Below are 21,019 nucleotides of genomic sequence, written 5' to 3'. Positions count from 1 at the left end.
CATGTCTGCCTGTAAGTCGACCCAACGTAACGCAAGACTGTGTGAGGATAGACACCATGGTACACGCACACTCGGAGAGTGTGGGAAAGCATTTTACCTATAAAACTGATACGTGATCTACCACAACGGAGTTAGCCAAGAGGGATCTGCCGCAACCGTAGGGCGCCGCGGAAACCTAGTTTTCATGTATGTCATCGCAAAAATAATACATCATGGAAAATTTAACTTTAATTGAATCATAAAAGTTAACCAAGAAAACTTACATCCTAAATCATTAAGACCAACAAAATTGGAGCACTTTTGACATAAATAGAAATGCTTAGATAATCAAAATGGGAGGTATAAAAACTAAATTATTGAAGTAAAAGAAGAAACCTAACATAAGTACATTATAACAAATAAGAGTTTAGAAAGATAAGGATAAAGGAATACTGGAACATCGAGAATACTGAGATTGGAAACACCTCGTAACAAACTATACTTTATTGTAGGTTTTGTAATAACTGTTAGTCGACCCAATATATATTTCTTCTCAAACTATAAGAAGTGGAAGATATAATTTAACCTCAAAATCTATAGTTTTACAACCGTAGTTGCAAACTCTATTTGTCTACAAAACATCAAAACTCTTAAGATTGTGGAGCTTCGGCAAGTCCAGATAATTGATTTGATGAGCAATGTGGAGATAAACGGCTGAAATTGGAATAACATGTAAGCCAAACATTTCAAACTTCAAAATTGGAATATCATGTAACAATTAGAAATTCTATAGAAAACTCGTGAGATTAGAACACATTCAGAGTAATAAAAATAACGGATCCAATCAACAACTGGACAGCAAGATTACACGAAAATAAATTTAGTAAATAGTATGAGAATCAAACAATCATGAAAAAGCAAACCCAGGAAAGCAGAACTTAAATAAGAAAAATGAAATAAAATAAAAGAAAGAATGATATTTTATTGATCTAGAATCAGTATAGAAGTGCAGAGACTAATCAAATACATATCCAAGAAAGTAAGGACTTAACAGGAGAAATTAGTGAAGTGAATGTAAGAAATTTCTTCAAACATCTTGACTGCAAAATGAAGAACTTCTAATGTGCATGGTGCCAAAGGGAGCAAGAACAACCTTTCCTGCCAAATAAAGTGAACAAACTAAATCGATCAAAACACAAAACCGATTGAAAGACCAAATACTTTCTCAATCGAAATAGTTTCTCCATACTGACTTTCCTTAGACTAATCAAAATATCCAAAAACCAAATGTAAGAGGAAAGCTACATCATCAAGGAAAGGAACACATTAAAGTTTTCTTTTCTTAAAAAAGTACCAGACATGAAAAATGGGATATATTTCTAACTTATTTTTGAAAAGAACAGATTGTTACCAGATTTGAAAGGAGCACATGAAAAAGGTCAGTAGATACACCGAACTAAAGTGCCATGTCTTCAAACACTTTTGCAGGAAGAGCATCGATTGCATTATACATTACAAAATATTTCACTGTTAAACATTACAAACATAAAAAAACAAAGATCTTTAAGCAGATTTCAACCCAAAACCGACAAAATCAAATATCCATTTTGTAAATAAACAAAACGGAGATAGGCATAAAAGAAAAGTTCAAATAGGAATTCAAAAGTAGAGAACTTGACTGCACGAAGGTGTTGAATTTGGAAACTGAATTTTTATGAGCTAGACAGCAAAGCGTAGGATTCTATAAAAGCATAAAATGGATCATTTCAGATTCCATGAGTATCATTTCAAACTAGAATCAGATTTTAAGAGGAGTTTTGAACTATTTCATTTACCCACCATTGAGTATCTTCCACACAACTGCAAATTAGTCCACCATTGGCTGTCATGGTTCAACTTCAAGAACGTTTGAGTTTATGACTTGTAAAACTAGGATGAAATAACATTAACCAATTCTCAAGAATTTCTTCAAGCACCTAGTGAGAAAGATGTGAATAACATTTGCAATCGAATTTTAGCATGTAACCAATTCAGTCAAGCATTAGCCAAAGAGATTAACACTCATAACCAAAGAATTAACAATTTTTAACACCATAAACTACAAAACTAAAAGAGATAGTACCATTACTCATTGGTAGTCCTGAAGAACATCTATAGATAGTTAATAGAAAAATAAGATACATGAGTCATTAAGGTAGTACCGGCCCTGACTTTTCGGGGGCCCTAGGCGAAAGTTTCGACGAACCCCTACACTTTAAGTCGAAAACATTATAAAAGTTGACATGTTACATTGGAGTTTGAAGAAAAATTAGACTAGAGGAGAAGAAACTAAATTATAAGAATATGTGTTTAAATTGATTTTTTTTCTTTTGATAAGTTTAAATGTTATGACTTTGTCTCTTAAATTTCATATTAGTTAGGTTGTTTTTAGCAGGAGAAAATTATCAAAAATATAATGCATGTTGTGGGAGTCGAACCCTTGACCTTAGGTTCAAGAATAAAACACTCCACCAACTCTACTACCCAAACAAAAGTGATCTACATATGCATAAAATTACACAATAATATCATCTATGTATATAATCTTACATGAATCGGGGGCCCTCTAAATTTGGGGGCACTAGGCGACCGCCTGGGTCGCCTAGGCCCAGGGCCGACCCTGCATTAAGGAAAACAGAAATTAGCAGAAAAAAAAAGAAAAAATAGATAGTTAGACATACTTACCTGGAAGAAGAAGTAGAAAAGAAGGTGACAAATTTAGCTTTGAATCCATAGTGATATTAAACAAAATTAGTCTAAAATTAACAAAAATAGTTGAAACTAACAAAACAAAATTCCCCTCATAGACATTTCTCGTTGAACAACTTATTTGCAGGAATTGAAACTACAAAATCGAAAACCAAACAAATTGTAAAATGACTAACCTCAGAGACATCTTAACCTCAATCCCTAATCATAATAGCTTCATTATTGGTAAAAGGGAGAAAGAAAGGGATAGTAGATTGATTTTGAGAGAGAAAGAGACATTAGGTTTTAACAGAGAGAAAGATAGAGAGGGGGAAACGGAATTACAGAGTACCGAAACTGAAATTTAGATGGTTTCTCAGAAGGAGGGAAGAAAGTGGACGTCAAGGTTTAACAACGATGAAGTCGGGAAGAAGGGGAAAACGTGGGAGGAAAAAAAACTGTTTTGCAATGACTAAAATAACCTCCGTTAGGGTACCTAATTACTCAAATAATTCAAACCGTATAGATCTCGAGAATTTTCATCCGTCAGATGCGAAAATCACACAAAGAATGGACGGGCAGACTTATACCCTGAATAACTGACTGAGCTGTTTTAACATAATAGATGTCTTGATGAGATTAAAACATAGAAAGAAATAAGGTACGAGAAAGAAAGGTAGAATATAACTGGGAAATTTGCTGTTTGGACCCCCTTTCGTATAATTGACTTGCTGTTTGGACTCCCTTTTTCCAGTGTTGCACTTTGGACTCCCTTTTTCAAAAAAAATGTTAAATATAACAGTTCCAAAACCTATGACCTGAGAAAATACTATTTTGCCCTCTACTTGACCTAACCCAATTAGTTGACCCACGAGTTACATAAACCCAAGAGCTAACCCGTCATAATTGTTAATTTCATTTTGTTCTTTTTTTTTACTGCTCACTTCATTTGGTTGAAAACAGAGTATAAAGGAAGAAATATAAGTTAGAGGGAGAAAGTGAAAGAAATGAACAAATCAGACAAGAGAAAAGGCCTGATGAATCAACTTGATTGTGATCACTAATCAAAAATATGATGATGAAATTAGGATGGTGAAGAAAGAAGTAAAAGAAAATTAATGTAGGGTTTGATTTGAGAAATCAGGGACATTTAGGGTTTAATTTTAGAAGATGATGATGAATTTGGAGTTTTGATTTGTGTAATTTAAGTTTAGATTTAGTTGTGAAATAAAAAAGTTAGTGAATTATAAAGTGGAGTTCTGATTTTGGGGTTTGATTTGATGTCTTTTATATATTGATAATTTTGTTGAAGCTTAAATTCTTGAAGCTATTGGTGTTGATTACATCTGAGTGAAGTTCTAACCCTAGCCGATGAAAGAAATCACGTCAGTAAGCATAATTTCAGGATTCCTTTTGTTTATGGTTGTTTTAATATCGGGGAAGCTCTTCGTCGAATTAGAAAAGGTGCTGCCATAATTAGACAAAAGGTGAACTGGAACTGGTAATGTAATTGAAGCCGCTCTTCATGTTAGGTCGGGGTATGGCCGTTGTGAAGATATTAGGGTTCTTCGATGAATCGAAATATGGATGCAGCTGATGATACAATTCGGTTGTGATGAAGTTTTTGTCGGTTCTGATGATAAGAAACATTTCTGGGTTATCTTTCATTACAACATTTCAATTATGATGTTGGTTTTGTGAGATTTCTTAATTATATCAACAGTTTGTAGGATGAACTGGGTTACTGTTTCAAGGGTTTGTGTCCTCAAATGAGGAAGAAGATGAATTACTAGAAGAAGAAGATGGGTCCAAATTAATTGAGTTAAATAATTTAGGGAGTCCAAATTGTAATATTGATTATGTAAGGATAAAGTGGGTATTTTTTTAATTATAACTTTAAAGACGGAATATTCCCGAGTGATTCCGTCAAAAGGGAGTCCAAAATGCAACACTGGAAAAAGGGAGTCCAAACAGCAAGTCAATTATACGAAAGGGGGTCCAAACCGCAAATCTCCCAATATAACTTAAACGAGGCTATTTTAGAAAATACTGAAAAATTAACTATAAATAAATGGTCAGTAGATTGAAACTTTAAAAAAGAGTTATTTCGTTATTCTACATAAAATAAGAGTTAAAGTAGGAAATTGTTCATCAGTTATGGGTTCAAAAAGAAAATTCATATAGTTAAGCCTAAAAATTGAGTATAGTTATTCATCACTAATGGACAAGTGCAACCATTTTCCAATTAGAAAAAATATATGTCTTGGTGAACAACTTTATGTACAAAAGTAGTATTTGTTTATTTAGGTCAGAACTAAAATCTAACTCGTGGTCTGAATTGATACGAGTCAGATTTGAGATTTTTTTATTATTTTATGATTCGTTTGAATCATTGATTTTGCTTTATTTGGGTCTAATTTTTTTTTTTATGAAATGGGTCTACTGATTTGAGATGATTCAAATTCAGACGAATCACATTTAGACAATCAGAAAAACAAACAAACAAACAAACAAACAAACAAACAAACGTCACTACCTAACTTTCTTTTTGTATGATCTAACCCATAACTTTACCCCTAGTACATTCCATGGTTATATTTTGTTCTTAATGATCTACATATACTTATATACTTCAAGTGTCTTATCTTTGTGATCTAAATTTGGTTCTTGGAATTGGTAGATAAATCACGAATGAGGATTCCAAATTTCGAAATGATCGACAGTTTCGTTTGTGCCACAAGAGTGTGTAACTTTACAAGCCTGGCAATCTATATATCTGGAAGTGTACATTAACACGGTCTCATGAGACGCTCAATTGGACCAGACTACGTTTTCATGTAATGTTAACATTTTTTTTCGTTTTTGAGTAATTTAACCTTTGAGCTAAAACATTATAAGTTCTTGGATAATTCTCACAATGGCAAGAACTTTGAACTAATAATTTTTATTTTAACAAGTCAAATCATTAAATGTGAAGAAGAGATTTATTTAAAACAAAATGATTATGAAATACACCAAATCTTTTCCAATAAGATCACAAAATTTCTTTACAAAAACGCAGAAGACGAACCAACAATGGCAGAAAAGCTAAAATAGAGAAGCTAGAATAGCCAACTCAAAAGCTTTTTGTGGATCATTATCCGGCGAAACCAAATGTGCTGCTTCTAGAACTAAGCGATCTTCGACATTTATATACTTCTCTATACATGAACATTCCTCTAGTAAATTCTTCAAGTCGACTTCTACTAACGCGAAATTCCTCCTTTCCTTTATTGGGGCAACAACTTTGGCTTCAAGTCTTCTCGGGTCGTTATCGATAAAAAGTGGTCCAAGTTCGGAGGTTTTGTTCATGGGCTTGGACTTACTTGTTGCATTTGGGTTCATGACCAAGTGAGAACTCACCATTCCTCTTGTCTCTCGAACAAAATCTTGCAAATTTGAAGTAGTCTTCCTTGATTCTTCACTATCGGTTAAAAATACCAACCTACATTCAGATTGTACGGAATTCTGCTGCACCTAACAAGCATGAAAACGAAGTTGGTCTATAGAGTTATAGTACAAGACTACAAGCATGAAAACGAAGTTGGTCTATAGAGTTATAGTTCGTAATATCGGTGGCTAAATCTAGAGCTTGAATAGAAGATAAACTTGGGAGATTCAGAGGACTTCGAGGTGATGAAATAGTCCAAGCCGAGCATGATTCCTTCAAGGGTTCACAATAATCATTCTCGTTTATTTCATTTGGTAATTTATCTCATTTGGTAATTTATCGAGATTGATTTCGCATAATCTATCCATTGATTACATTTCCAATTCAGGCCTAAAGATCGATGATAACTCATTAGCACAAGAAAGCAATAAATTAAACATAAATGAAGGAAAACAGTTCCACAAGTAGAGTTCTTACCCTTTCAAGTTTTCGAGGAATTGAAATGAGAGACCAAAAATTTCTTCTCTCTCCTTTTGATGTTAGGGAGAGAAGAATCTGTGATATTTTCAGGGGAAGAACTTGAGATGGAGAGAGAGAAGGGCAAAATGGGAATTGAAAATCTGAGCAGAGGAAGGTCCATGATTTCCTCTCCACCATTCACATATTCCGTTTTCTGTTTTGTTAGTTATTTCCGTTACTTTAGCGGGTGAGATTTATTCTACCCAATTGACCAAACTACCCCGCAAATTTTCCAGATTGACTAATTTACCCTTAATGTGAATCCTTTTTTCCACTGCTCGGAAGTGTTGTTAAGAATTACTCTGGCCGGTTGTTATCGGCATAAGGGAAGATCCATGGACAAAGGAGAGCTTTCTAACGATAGCTTCTAAAGTCAATGGACTTTTAATTTCTTTCGCCTCAAGCAGGCCAACCGACCGGACCAGCCTTTCGTGGATGCAAGTCCAAGCGCGACTCTAGTGCCCTGCCCCAATTGACGTGTAGAAAACGTTCAACCTTTCTGATCATACACCTCTGACGGTGTTTAACCCAATTGGTAATTTGACACTTCCTGATTTCATACTTACCTGAAAAAGATTTTTAAAGATCTAAGTGATTTGAAATCAAAGGTACAAGTAGTTTCATCAGTACATTAAGTGAAATCTTAAGTCAAACTCTAAGTGATTGTAGCATAATAATAATTCAGACGATCTTACACCAGAATTGTATTCACCACAACTCTTTCTCTTCCCTGTACAAGAATATCTACGATACATCTTCTCCCCACATTTCAAATGCATAAATTTTTCATTGTACGGACTTAAACTACAAAACAAAAACTACCAAGAAGGTGACGTTGGCGACTTTTCTTCTAATACGTGTGTGATTAGTGGTAGTTGCGTGTAGAAAGATTGTAACCTGAAATAAGAGAACTAAGAGAACTAAACGCAAACGCGACGAATGCCATGAAAGACATTCCTGTAGAGGCACTTGCAATAATTGTAAACTCATCCTTCCCCCAATTTGTTTGCCACAAGTCCACACTTGTTGCAGCCGATGATGATGCCGAAATCAAAAGGTATGTTATCACCTGTTTTTATTTCAACAAACATTTCAATAATTCAAGTATTGTAGGGGGATAATGCAGGCAAAGTGAAAGAACGCCTGAACATTTGCATTAGCTTGTAAAATGTAATAGTGACAGTACGAAGTGAACCTAAAACTTTTACGAGATAAAAGTGACACAAACCGATCATTTATATGGCTAGTTTGATATGTTGCGTGCTATTGTTTTCGTAATTTCAAGGGCGAATCCCTTGAGAAACAAACATAACTAAATATATAAGTAGGCATACGTTCAAAATCGAAATGAATCAACGAACTTCCAATTTTTCAACTTCTTGAAAAACCCTTGTCTCGTCTATCACTACGTCTCTCCTCCGTTACTGTGAATGTGATTTTATACAACATTCAAAACGACGCATTTTTTTCTGACATTATGCTCCAAACTTTGGTTATACTTCATAAGTAGAAAAATCGTATCAGCCGAAAACCAAGGGGAAGCTTATTTCGTACTAAAAAATACTACGAAACAACATTGATCGGAAAAAGACATCCGACAAAACAAACTGACATATTAGAGAATTGATCAAGATAACATTATAAGTACTAGTAATATCGATCGAAGTTCATTTATTATAAAATGGGTGCCTCAATCGGAGAACCAAAAAGTAGAGCAAGTGTAAAAATTAGATTCAAACTTGCAGAGTCAATGATATTCAAATGGATAAAAGAACTCAAGAACTTGCCTGGTCCATGGAGAAATCAAAATAGTACCCAAAATGGCGAGGAATAGCGTTCTTCCCGGTAATCAGATTATAAGCCAAATCGTACACTTGAATGCTCGAGTAGACAAATCCTATTACAGTCACAGACATACAGTACCTGCAATTTTATTCAATTCACATTGAAGATTAAGGGGAAACCCCTAAATTTCCAATTCATCTTAGACTGTAAAAGAACAGAATCAATTTCAAATTCCAAACAATTGGTGTTAATTTTCTTATTTTGCCCTAAATTTGGATACCCATAACACAAAAGTATCTAATTTAATAGGAAAGTAGAGAAATTTCAGAAAATGTAACTGAAAATCGATAAAAATTCAAACTTTATGAAACCCTAATTTGGGAATTGACTGATAATTTTACCTGTATTGTTTATACAGATAGAATGAATCACCAGCCCAACCTCGAGTTGTATCAGTTGCCATTACTGAAAATGAAATCAAACAGAAAATAACTTCACAAACCCTAAACCCTAATTCTGTCCTTTTCATCATTTCTTTCCCTCTATCACTACCAATAATAGATGATAAGTGTTTAGGTTTACGTTCACTTCCATTCTCAACATCTTCTCTTCTTCCTTCTCCAATAGGGTAACCATATTCTTCATGGTTCGGATCCATCTTCGTCTTAAGCGAAAGCTCATCTTGAATCGACCTATTCACCACGATTACTGGTGATGCGGCTTCTCTCGAGCTGAATCTAATGGAGTTTCCGGTGGTGTGAGGTGTTTCTCCGGCAAGAATTCATAAGAATGTTGATCTGCTGGAACAAGAGCTTTAGATAGAGGGTTTTCCAGTGGTAGAGGAAAATTTGGTTCCTGAAAGATTTCATATAACATACATAGAGAGAGAAACAGGAAGGAAGAGATCGAGTAGAAAGAGTGATTTCCATTAATGAATTATGAGCTAAGAACTCATATATATATATACAGTTGAAGTGTCGTTATAGAGAGAGAAAGTTGGTTGTATAAATGTAAACATATATTTATATACTTGTAATTGTCTATGTTTTCAATGTCTAATATTGTAATCATGTACATGAAACCTCTCTATAAATACAAGTGACTTGCCCTCATTAGGGCATCTTGCCTTCAACAATTTCATGGTATCAGAGCTAGCCAACAACTTCTAAAAAGTTTTCCCTCCCTCCCACCCTAGTTTTCAGCGTCACCTTTCTCTTCTTCATCTTCTTCCTCTCTCTTCAATGGCAGATCAAACCTTTCAACAACACACTCAAATCCCTTCTTCACCAATCTCTCAACCTGTTTCATCTCCTACCCCTCAACCTTCTTCTTCCTCTCTCACTCACTCTGTCTCTACTCTTCCTTCTCTAACAAATATCTCCAATCTTATCTCCATTAGATTGGATGCTTCGAACTACCTTCTTTGGCGCAGCCAACTTCTTCCTATTCTTCATTCCCAGGATCTCTACAAGTTTGTTAATGGCAGCTTTCCTCCTCCAAATGAATTTCTTCCTGTTTCAGCTGAAGGTTCTTCTGAGCTAACTCCTAATCCAGACTATGTTTATTGGTATCGAGTAGATCAAATGCTACTCTCATGGCTCAATGCAACTCTCACAGAACCTATCCTTCTTCAGGTACTAGGTCTTACTTCTTCTCGAGCTGTTTGGGAATCCCTTGAGCATACCTTTTCTTCTCTAAACTCAGCTCGTCTTATGAACCTCAAGCTTTAGCTACAAACAACCAAGAAAGGGTCACTCTCTGTCTCTGAGTAACTCCTTCGTCTCAAAACCCTATCTGACTCCCTAGTTGCCATTGGTCATCCAGTGGCTGATGATGAATTAGTCTTAATCACTCTCTCTGGTCTTGGTCCTTCTTATGAAGGTTTTGTAACTTCAATGACCACCAGACTCACTCCACCAACCTCCTCTGAATTACATTCTCACCTCTTAACTCATGAATGTCGTCTTCAGCTTCTTCAACCCCCAACTCCTCAACCTTCTGCTCTTCTCACCCAAATGTCTTCTCCACCTCCTCGTTTTTCGAATTTCTCTTCCAGAGGAGGTCGGGGGTCCTATTCTCCAAGAAACAGAGGAGGTCACAGAGGTGGTCGTGGATCTTATTCAAACAGAGGGGGTTCTTCTCGTTCTTTTTCAAACTCTCACTCTGTTCTTGGTCCTCATCCTGATCGTTCTGTCCTCATATGTCAATATTGTGGTCGTCTAGGGCATACAGCTAGGCAATGCTTCTCTCTCCAACGACAACAAGAACTCTCTCACTCCTTTGCTGCTTTGGGAATTGATTCTGTTTCTTCTGACCCAAATTGGTATGTAGACTTTGGTGCTACCTCTCACATTGCCTCTGATAATGTTTCTATTGCTTCAAGAACTGATACTCAAGCTCCTGATCAAGTAATGGTGGGCAATGGCCATACTGCTTCAGTCTCTGGCGTTGGTAATCTTCCCCTCTCATCTTCTATTACTCTCAAAAATGTCCTAATTGTACCCTCCTTCAAAAAGAAATTAATCTCTGTTTCTAAACTTCTTCATGATTTTGACTGTCTTGTTATCTTCCATCGAAATGGTTTTGTCATTCAGGATCTTCCCACAGGGAAGATACTTCTTCAAGGAACGATTAGAGATGGATTGTTTCGCCTATCCTCAGTATCAAGTCCACCTCTCACTCTCTTTGCTCAATCACTCTCTCCTGGTGTTCGAACATCTGCAGATACATGGCATACTCGTCTGGGTCATCCTCATCTGCAGATTTTAAATTTCTTAGTTAACAATCAATTGTTACCATTAACAACTTCTTCAATGTCAAAAACTAAATGTGTTAGTTGTATTAATGGAAAACATCATCAATTCCCTTTTGGTACTGTTAATCATCTTTCTTCTTCTCCAAATGAATTAATACATGCTGACTTATGGGGACCCTCTCCTGTCTCTTCTATCTCTAATTTTCGTTATGTTCTTCTTCTTGTGGATGACTATTCAAGATTTACATGGTTGTATTTCCTTAAAAACAAATCCGAGGTTGAATATCACTTTAAAAATTTCAAAGCCATGGTTGAAAAGCAGTTTTCTAAGCCTATTAAAATCTTTCAAACAGATGGTGGAGGAGAATTCATTAGTAATTCCTTTTCTTCCTTCCTTCACACTCATGGCATTATTCACAGGAAATCTTGTCCTCATACACCCCAACAAAATGGGGTGGCTGAGAGAAAGATTCGTCATCTAGTAGAAACCTCTCTCTGTTTAATTAACCATGCCTCTGTTCCTCTTTCTCTTTGGCCTGATACATTCTCCACTGCTATTTACACCATTAACAGACTTCCATCTCGTGTGCTCGATAATATATCTCCATATCAGAAGCTTACAGGAAAACCACCAAATTACTCGTTTCTTCGTGTGTTCGGTTGTCGATGCTACCCTCTTCTCACTCCCTATCGATTTTCTAAGCTTGAATCGAAAACGAAGCCTTGCATCTTCATAGGTTACAGTCCGGACCATAAAGGCTATCGTTGTTTAGATGAATCTTCTAATAGGGTTTATATTTCTCGAAATGTGATTTTTGATGAGTCAATTTTCCCATTCCTTCTTCAAAATAAAAAATCCCCAATTTGTTCGTCCTCTTCTCCTCCTGTAACCCTAAATTGGACTGTTATTTCAAATTCTAACACTCCAACGGTCCCAAACCGAGCTGTACCCCTTAACTCTGTCCACCGTGTCTTTCCCACATCTGTTGGGTCCATCCCATCGTCCATCTCATCTCCTCAGCGACAAATTGTTCCTTCTTATAATCGTAGCCGTTCATCTCTCACACCACCTATCAACCCCTCATCTGTTCCCGTGGTCCAACGATTATCAAATCCTGATCGTTCGTCTGCTCCATCTCCTGTATCTCTTCCACCTGTCCCTGTGGTCCAACGACTGTCGTCTCCTGCCTCCCACTCCTCTGATTCACCTTCGTCTCTCAGCCCTAATTCAGAGGACCACACATCTGCACCTCCTTCTCTCTCCACTGCAAATCCTTTACCACCACCTTCCTCAACCACCGACATCTCTGTTACTTCCTCTAAGCATCACACGATCACTCGCAGTCGTGATGGTACAAGAAAGGCAAAGGTCCTTTTTACAAACAGTTTGTCTAAATTTCCTCTTTTGGAAAATTCATCATTGCTTGAAGAACCCTCAACGTTCCTTCAAGCATCCAAGCATGAACATTGGCGTGCAGCTATGGCAGAAGAAATTAATGCTTTACATAAAAACAAAACATGGAAATTGGTTCCTAAAGATTCAAATATGAATTTGGTTGACTGCAAGTGGGTTTTTCGAGTCAAACAAAATTCGGATGGATCAATAGCTCGTCATAAGGCTCAGCTTGTTGCTCGTGGGTTTACTCAACATCAAGGAATTGATTACACCGAAACCTTCAGTCCAGTTGTTCGTCCGACCACAATTCGAACAGTCCTTTCTCTTGCTGTTAATGGAAATTGGGTAATTCGTCAATTGGACGTTAAGAGTGCTTTCTTGAATGGGGATCTTCAAGAAACTGTGTTTATGTCTCAGCCAAAGGCTTTTGAAGATCAATGTCATCCTGATTATGTCTGTCAACTCCAAAAAGCGATTTATGGTCTTAAGCAAGCACCAAGGGCTTGGCATCACGGTTCAGTTCGTTCTTGTTTGAATTAGGGTTCAATCAATCGATTTCAGATCCCTCAATGTTCATCATTCGTTCTTCTTCAGGTATTACCATTTTATTGCTCTATGTGGATGACATTATTGTCACTGGTTCTTCATCTGAAACTTTACAATCTCTCATTTCAAAATTAAAATCCCAATTTGATATTACTGATTTGGGATCATTAAGTTATTTCTTGGGTATGGAGGCAATTCGAGATTCCTCATCTCTTCTTCTTACTCAGCAAAAATACACAATTGATTTGTTAGCTAAGTTTGGTTTATTACATTCAAAGTCTGTGTCTACACCAAATCTAACTGGTAAGAAGTTATCTAAGCTTGATGGTGAACCTCTGTCGAATCCACAAGAATATCGAAGTCTCGTCGGAGCATTACAATACCTCACACTAACTCGGCCGGACATTGCTTATTCAGTCAATCAGGTGTCTAAATTCATGCATATATAATCCCACCACGTTTCACTGGAAAGCAGCTAAACGAATCCTTCGATTTCTCAAAGGATCGATTACAACCGGTATCAGACTTCGATCATCTTCATCTCTGCCATTGTTAGGCTTCTCAGATGCGGACTGGGCCGGGTCACCCGATGACAGAAGATCCATTACCGGCTCGTGTATTTTTTTTGGCCCTAATTTAATAATGTGGACCTCAAAGACTCAGCCAACCGTGGCTCGGTCGTCGACTGAGACCGAGTATCGGGTCGTGGCTCATACGGCTGCTGACATCATTTGGCTAAGAAATTTGTTGGGTGAATTGGGTTATGTGTCTTCTAGTTCACCTATTATTCATTGCGACAACTTAAGCACCACATACTTGGCGGTAAATCCTATCTTACACTCAAGGACTCGTCATTCGGCTATTGATTTTCACTTTGTCCGTGAACAAGTAAATGATGGTAAATTACGTGTGCAATACCTTCCAAGTGAGTCTCAACTAGCGGATATCTTTACTAAGGGCCTTTCAACATCAAGATTTCAAGAATTATGTTTCAAGCTTTCACTCGGTACCCGTGGTTCGGCTTGAGGGGGGGGGGGTGTAAACATATATTTATATACTTGTAATTGTCTATGTTCTCAATGTCTAATATTGTAATCATGTACATGAAACCTCTCTATAAATACAAGTGACTTGCCCTCATTAGGGCATCTTGCCTTCAACAATTTCAATAACAACCTAACAAACTAACCAACACATCAAAAGATTATAAAGGCACTCTCACACTCTTTCTCTTTATCTTTATTTATACAAGTGATAGTCTCTCTTACACTCCCCCTCAAGCTGATGAGCAGAGAGAAATCAGATTGAAGAAGAACTAAAAACCATCAAAGACTTAAGAAGAGAGGTAAACAAAGGATTAGACAATCCCTTTGTAAACACATCTGCCAGCTGCATAGAAGAAGATACAGATTCAAGTTTAAGAACCCCTGAAGCCACCAATTCTCTTACAAAATGGTAATCTATCTCCACATGCTTTGTTCTAGCATGAAAGACAGGATACAAAGCAAGATGCTTAGCTCCCATATTATCACAGAAGAGCTCAAAAGAACCTGAGTGTGATATTCCCAAATCATTAAGAATATATGAAATCCAAAGAAGTTCGGAAGAAGCAAAGGCCAAGGCTTTGTATTCTGCTTCTGTACTCGACCTGGCCATTGTAGGCTGCTTCTTAGAAGACCAAGCTATTAGAGTAGATCCAAGGAAAACACAATACCCAGAGGTCGACCTTCTGGTGTCTGGACACCCAGCCCAATCAGAGTCACTATAAGCTTTGAGAGAAGAAGTATCTCCTGCACAAATTGGAATACCAGAACCCAAAGTGCCCTTGAGATACCTCAAAATCCTTTTAACCAATTGTAAGTGAGCATCAGTTGGGGAATGCATAAACTGAGCCACATAATTGACACCAAATGATATATCAGGCCTAGTCATTGTGAGATATTGTAACCCACCTACTAGACATCTATATAGAGTGGGATCAGATAGCAAAATCCCATCATGAGCTGATAATCTTTTTCCAAATGGGATGGGTGTACTAATTGGCTTAGAATCCAAAAGATCAGCCTTTTGAAGAAGCTCTAAAGTATACTTCTGCTGAGTCAACAAGAGATCAGAATTAGGAAGAGTATTTACCTCAATTCCTAAGAAATAATGAAGTGAACCTAAGTCCTTCATGGCAAATTCAAGACTCAAAGTGTCAATAAGAGCTTGAATAGCAGATGATGATGATCCTGTTAATATGATGTCATCAACATATAGCAGAAGAACAAGAGTATCCACTCCCATGGTGTACACAAACATGGAGTGGTCTGTAGAACTCCTCATAAACCCATACTGTTGAAGAAAATCAGAGAATCTTGTGTACCAAGCTCTAGGAGCTTGTTTTAAGCCATAAAGGGACTTGTGAAGATGACAAACCAAAGAAGAATTTTCTGAATCAATAAACCCAGGTGGCTACATCATGAATACATCTTCATCAAGTACTCCATGAAGAAAAGCATTGGATACATCCAACTGCTTAATCAACCATTTGTTTGTAACAACCATTGTAAGGACCACTCTTATAGTAGAAGACTTAACCACTGGACTAAAAGTCTCAGAGTAGTCCAAGCCATCTAGTTGATGAAACCCCTTAGACACTAATCTGGCTTTATACCTGTCTATACTCCCATCTGACTTCAATTTGGTCTTATAGACTGATGGGCCTAGAAGGTTACCCTAAATAGGTCTACACCCGCAAGTGCATGGGTGTCAAGTTGTAATAAATTCTGGTAAGACCGGTTCGTTCCTCAGAGACTAGTTGAATCTATTCTAAAACTAGGAAGTAATAAGATTTTTGAAATAATTTGGTTTTGGTTTTGAAATGAATAAAATATTAAAGTAAAATTACGGAAAGAAAATAATTACAAGTGATACAAGGAACTCAAATGGGGTAGAGGCTAGGGTTTTCTGAATCCGTCCCTCTAACAATTCTAACGACAATTTATTTGGATTTAATTAGCGAATTCTTTATATAACTCAGAATTCTAGTCCATGAACGGTTTAAAAACCCGGAAGATTTTATCATTAAAAACTGTAAAACTTATTAATAAATTGTACCGAGAAAATGATTATGATGAACTTCATCTACGACCCTAGATAAAAGAGTTATTTATTCATGGCAATTATGATAAAATTCGGAAAATTAAGTAAGAAATGAACGGAGAAAACATAACTTTTTCTAGCTGGAAACAATTTCCTTCTGATTTTCCCCTGGCAGCCAAACACACCCCTGATGAAAAACGATTTTCTCGTCTTTTCGGAATTGAATTCTCTGTGGGAAAATTATTTTCCCACATATTTTCTCATCTTCTCCAAATCTTTTTCTTTCTCTAACTTTTTGTAATCTCTCTCTTTCTCTACTATAGCTCTTCTTTCCTCTCTCTCTATATCTCATATAATTGAAAATGAGAAGTATATAACAATGAAATTACTGAAAATCGAAATTTCTTTATAAACCAAAAACTCAAATAATTCACTGATTTACTCTCTCTCTCTCTCTCTCTCTTCAATCAAACTCTCTGTTTTATCTCTCCATTTCTCTCTCTCTCTCACTAAGAAAAACCAAATACAAGAAATAAAACAGAGGATCACCTCTTTCTCTCTCTAGAAAAATGATCAAAAACAGAAAATTAAATCTAACTAGCTAACTCTCTCTCTCTCTCTGTTTTCTCTGTAATGGGTGATGTTAATGACAACTCTCTCTCTCTTCTTCTTCTTCTTCTCTCTCTCTAATCTTCCTCTTTAATTGAGCTTGAGAGGATGAGTTTTTGACCCCCCAACCGAGATGCCAAGATGATGCCCCTGGTTCCTCCTTTTATAGAGAGAAGATAGAGAAGAAAATAGCCCTGGTTCTTCCTTTCTCCTTAATATATCTCCTTCAATCACCATGATTCTCCTTCTAAAATCTTCCATAGAGAAACAGAAATACCCAGCTCATCTTCTCCGTCTAAAAATTTCAATCAATCAAAGCTTCTATGTTAAGAGATAATCAAATCTCTTTCTCTGTTAAGCAAAATATTGAACTTTCCCTTTATCTCACTAAAGTATATTTTGACCAGAGAAAGAGAAAGTCGACCAGCTCCCTCTCTATGAAAATTATTATCCAGCCAATACATCTCTAAATAACCCCTTCCTCTTTCTATCTGTGAAACAAAGACCAACAAGAAAAATCAAATCCATCTCCCTCCATATCTCTCTCTGGATTTTCTGCATCAAATAAAGAAAGGAAAGAAAATACTTTCTTGTTCTCTCTCTCTAAGATTTTCTAATTTCAAAAGAGGTAATTATAAAATAGAAAAGGAGAGAATTTGGGAGTCACGGGTATTGCTTGCTCTGTTTCCAATCTACATCCTTCTCAATCAGTAAATGCCATCCCTATCTATATCCTTCTCAATCTGTTTCCAATTAGGTTGCCAAAGATAAGGAAATAAAATATTAGTTAATTAGGTTGCCAAAGATAAGGGGATAAAATATTAGTTTAAATGGAGGATGGGAGAAATGGTAGGGGATAACCAATCAACGTGTAAGTAGCTTTAATAAGGGTGGCTATGGTGTTGCACGGATCAACCAAACAAATTAAGATGGCCGTCGGATGGCGTAACTGCAAACGTGTCGCAAGAGAGTTCGTTTGACCGTGTGGGGCTCACTGAGCTACTGCTTAACGCAGTACATTGAATCGGAGCCTTGAAACTATACCGAAACTGTCTCACTAGTGCCCACCTTTGTACCGAAATTTTCGCACTTGCGCCACGTGTTTGTGGATTGTTTTAACTTTGACCCAAACTTTGACCTTGTCCAACTTTATCGTCTGAACTCTGATTTGATTTCTGTTTTCACCCATGGGCTCGTCTCAGACTCTACTTTTCACCCGATTATCAATTTTGACCTATTTACCAGAATATCTAAATGACCAAATTGCCCTTTCGTGCGTCTTTCTCTCGTTTTTAACCATTTTCTGTGCTCAATTCCATAGAAACCACCTGAGTAAGAGAAACAAGCAATTCATCAGAGTAACTGCTCGAAATTGACTAACTAACCCGAGTTAAGAGATTCAAATGAGGCATTTTTATGACTCATCATAGACCCACTTACAACCCAAAATATTCATAGATGGAGTAGAAGGAACTAAAGACCAGGTTCCATTCTTTTGGAGAGCATCATATTCCTCTTGCATAGCTTGACACCAAGCTGGATTCTTAGAAGCTTGTTTATAAGTGGTGGGATCAGAAGGAATGTCCAAGAGACTCACAAATGCTTGAGGTAATGGATGACACACAGTGAAATGAGAAACAAAGTCTGGTAAGTACTTTGGTCTGTGCACACCCACTTTGGATCGTGTGGTCATATTATGTATAGGCTGAATAACTGGTCCAGGAGCAGAATTAGAACTAACTTCAGTAGCATCAAAATGAGATGAATTATTTGAATCACTGGAATGATTCCCTTGAGATGAGTCTGCTTGAATAGAATTAGGAACAGAAGTAACACTATTCCCTTGAGAGATTTGCTGAGAAGAAGAATCACTAGATGATGGTAATACTGAACCTCTAGATGTAGTAGCTGTGGTGATGATAGGAAGTACCACTTGTTTAGAAGTTTCATTTGATGTGGTTGAACTTTGATCAATAGCAAATGGAAACAAATCCTCATCAAAGACCACATGTCTTGAGAAGTATACCCTGCCTGTAGTCATATCCAAACACTTATAGCCTTTATAAATTGAGCTATATCCCAAGAATACACACCTCACAGACTTTGGGCTCAATTTGTCTGTTCTAATAGCTCCTAAGTGTGGGTAGCAGGCACATCCAAACACTTTGAGCATAGAAAAATCAGAAGTATGGCCAAATAGAACTTCATAAGGAGATTTACCATCTAAAACCTTTGTTGGTAATCTGTTTATGATGTAAGAGGCTGTATCAAAAGACTCAAATCAATATTCCTTAGGCACAGAAGACTGAAAAGCCAAAGTATTTCCCATCTCAGTGATTTGCCTATTCTTTCTCTCAGCTCTCCCATTCTGCTGAGGTTTATAGGGACAAGAACACCTCAAAGAGATTCCATTAGCATCTAAAAACTTCTTAAACTCTCCTTTAGAAAGTTCAGGAGCCCCATCTGTTTGGAATACTTTAATAGAAGCAGAAAGAAGCTTCTCAAATGTCAATTTGAATTGCTTAAAGCAATTTAGACTGTCAGACTTAAGTTTCATAGGATAAATCCAAAAATATCTACTATAATCATCCACAAACAATATATAGTATCTTGCTCCTGAGATGGGTGTAACATGTGAAGGCCCCCAAATGTCACAGTGGATCATATGAAGTGGAGAAGGTGTGATACTAGAAGAGAGTTCAAAGGGTTGAGATTTGCTCTTACCCAGCTGACATGGTTCACACACTCCTAATGACTCAGAAGAATCAAGACTAATAAGAGCTGACTTATTTAGAGATTCAAGGATACTTTTTGAAGTATGTCCAAGTCTCTTATGCCATAGGCCTAAAGAACCATTGACACTTGACACATAAGCTTCTTCATGAGAGATAATAGTGTCAAATTCTATAGGATATAAGTCATTTAACATAGGACCAGCAGTTAAGATTGTCTGAGTAGCTAGGTCCTTGACATCATATCCCCATGGAAAGAACTCCACTGAACATTGATTATCCCTAGTGAACTTAGAAACAGATAAGAGATTCTTTCTCAATTCAGGTACTACCAAAGTATTTTTCAGCCAAAACTCATGAGAGTTGGACTGAATTTGTACATCTCCTGAACTAGTAATAGGAATAGATCGACCACTACCCACTAGAACAGATTGAAAACCTAAATAAGGTTGAGATGAAGCTAGTACCTTAGCATCATTGGTCATGTGGCTAGAAGCTCCTGAGTCAGCTAACCAAGCACCTCCTGATGTATAATCACTTTTCATAGAAGCAGTAAAACATTCTTCAACAATGGCTATATTACATTCTTCTTGTTTATTTTCATCAAACTTAGTATCTTCTGAAATGTGTAAGCCAGCAAATGCTTGAGGATGAGCATATTTATCAGGTTCATATCGAAATCTACACTTATAAGCTTGGTGACCCCATTTCCTACAGATTCCACATGGAATGTTCGAAAAATCAAAGTTAACTGCCTTCTGGTTATGGAGATTCTGATTTGAATTTGTGTTTGAATTTCGATTTGTGTTTGAATATACTTTTGTGTTTGAATTTGAAGTTGTGTTTGAATTTGGACTGGAACTTGATCCTGAATTTTGTGTTTTAACACGAGTCATTTGATTTTGAAGTATTTGTGTTTGAATATTGTCTTGAAGGCTGATTATGGTTGAATTTTGAGCCAGACTGACTAGATCTATACGAATTTGTGTTTGAATATGAATTAGGTTTCTTACCTTGAGAGGTTCTGACATAATATGTTAGTTGATCATCTTGATCTTGGCTCAAAAGCCATTGTTCATGATGAAGGAGCAGCTTAGATCTAAGCTCAGGAAGAGTAATATTATCTGTTCTATTATTGATTGTGATTATAAACTGATTGAATTCTTTGCCTAAGCCAGACAATATGATTCGAATCATTTCTTTATCAGAAACTCTATCTCTAACAACAGTTAATGAATCAGCAAGAGATTTGAGTTTACGAAGATACTCACTTACAGATGCAGATCCTCTCTTTGTATTTTGAAGTTGTCGACGAAGAAGATCTTGCTTAGCCTCAAATTCTTCAGTATAAACTGTTTCTAAGTAGCTCCAAATCTCTCGAGAAGTTTGAAGACCTAAGACATCTGCTGAAATTGACTTCGAAAAAGTTGCTTTCAAGCAAGATTTAACAAAGTTAT

At 36.6% G+C, this 21,019-nt stretch overlaps 1 protein-coding gene and 1 long non-coding RNA gene across 3 annotated transcripts; both read right to left on the bottom strand.

The window, feature by feature from the left end:
* Positions 1-5,671: 5,671 nt before the first annotated feature.
* Positions 5,672-6,720, bottom strand: LOC147553270 (uncharacterized). Of its 2 annotated transcripts, none has more exons than XR_015238868.1 (2): positions 6,614-6,720; positions 5,672-6,526 (listed from the first exon to the last, which is right to left on the bottom strand). It is a non-coding gene; the product is annotated as an uncharacterized LOC147553270 (long non-coding RNA). The 2 variants fall into 2 exon arrangements; XR_015238869.1 differs by having other exon boundaries at positions 5,672-6,222.
* Positions 6,721-7,296: 576 nt separating this feature from the next.
* On the bottom strand, positions 7,297-9,416 carry LOC147553269 (CASP-like protein 4A3). The gene is made up of 3 exons (XM_086672458.1): positions 8,842-9,416; positions 8,443-8,578; positions 7,297-7,724 (listed from the first exon to the last, which is right to left on the bottom strand). Exons 1-3 carry the CDS (start codon positions 9,096-9,098, stop codon positions 7,521-7,523), a joined length of 597 nt encoding a protein of 198 aa, XP_086528584.1. The 5' UTR covers positions 9,099-9,416; the 3' UTR covers positions 7,297-7,520.
* Positions 9,417-21,019: the final 11,603 nt, after the last annotated feature.

This window comes from Eschscholzia californica, unplaced genomic scaffold, assembly GCF_041429995.1.
Source record: "Eschscholzia californica isolate CP2 unplaced genomic scaffold, dmEscCali1.0.p SCAF_3, whole genome shotgun sequence".
NCBI classification, from domain to species: domain Eukaryota; kingdom Viridiplantae; phylum Streptophyta; class Magnoliopsida; order Ranunculales; family Papaveraceae; genus Eschscholzia; species Eschscholzia californica.
Note: the sequence above shows the minus strand (reverse complement) of the source record. Positions and strands in the feature narration are given on the sequence as shown.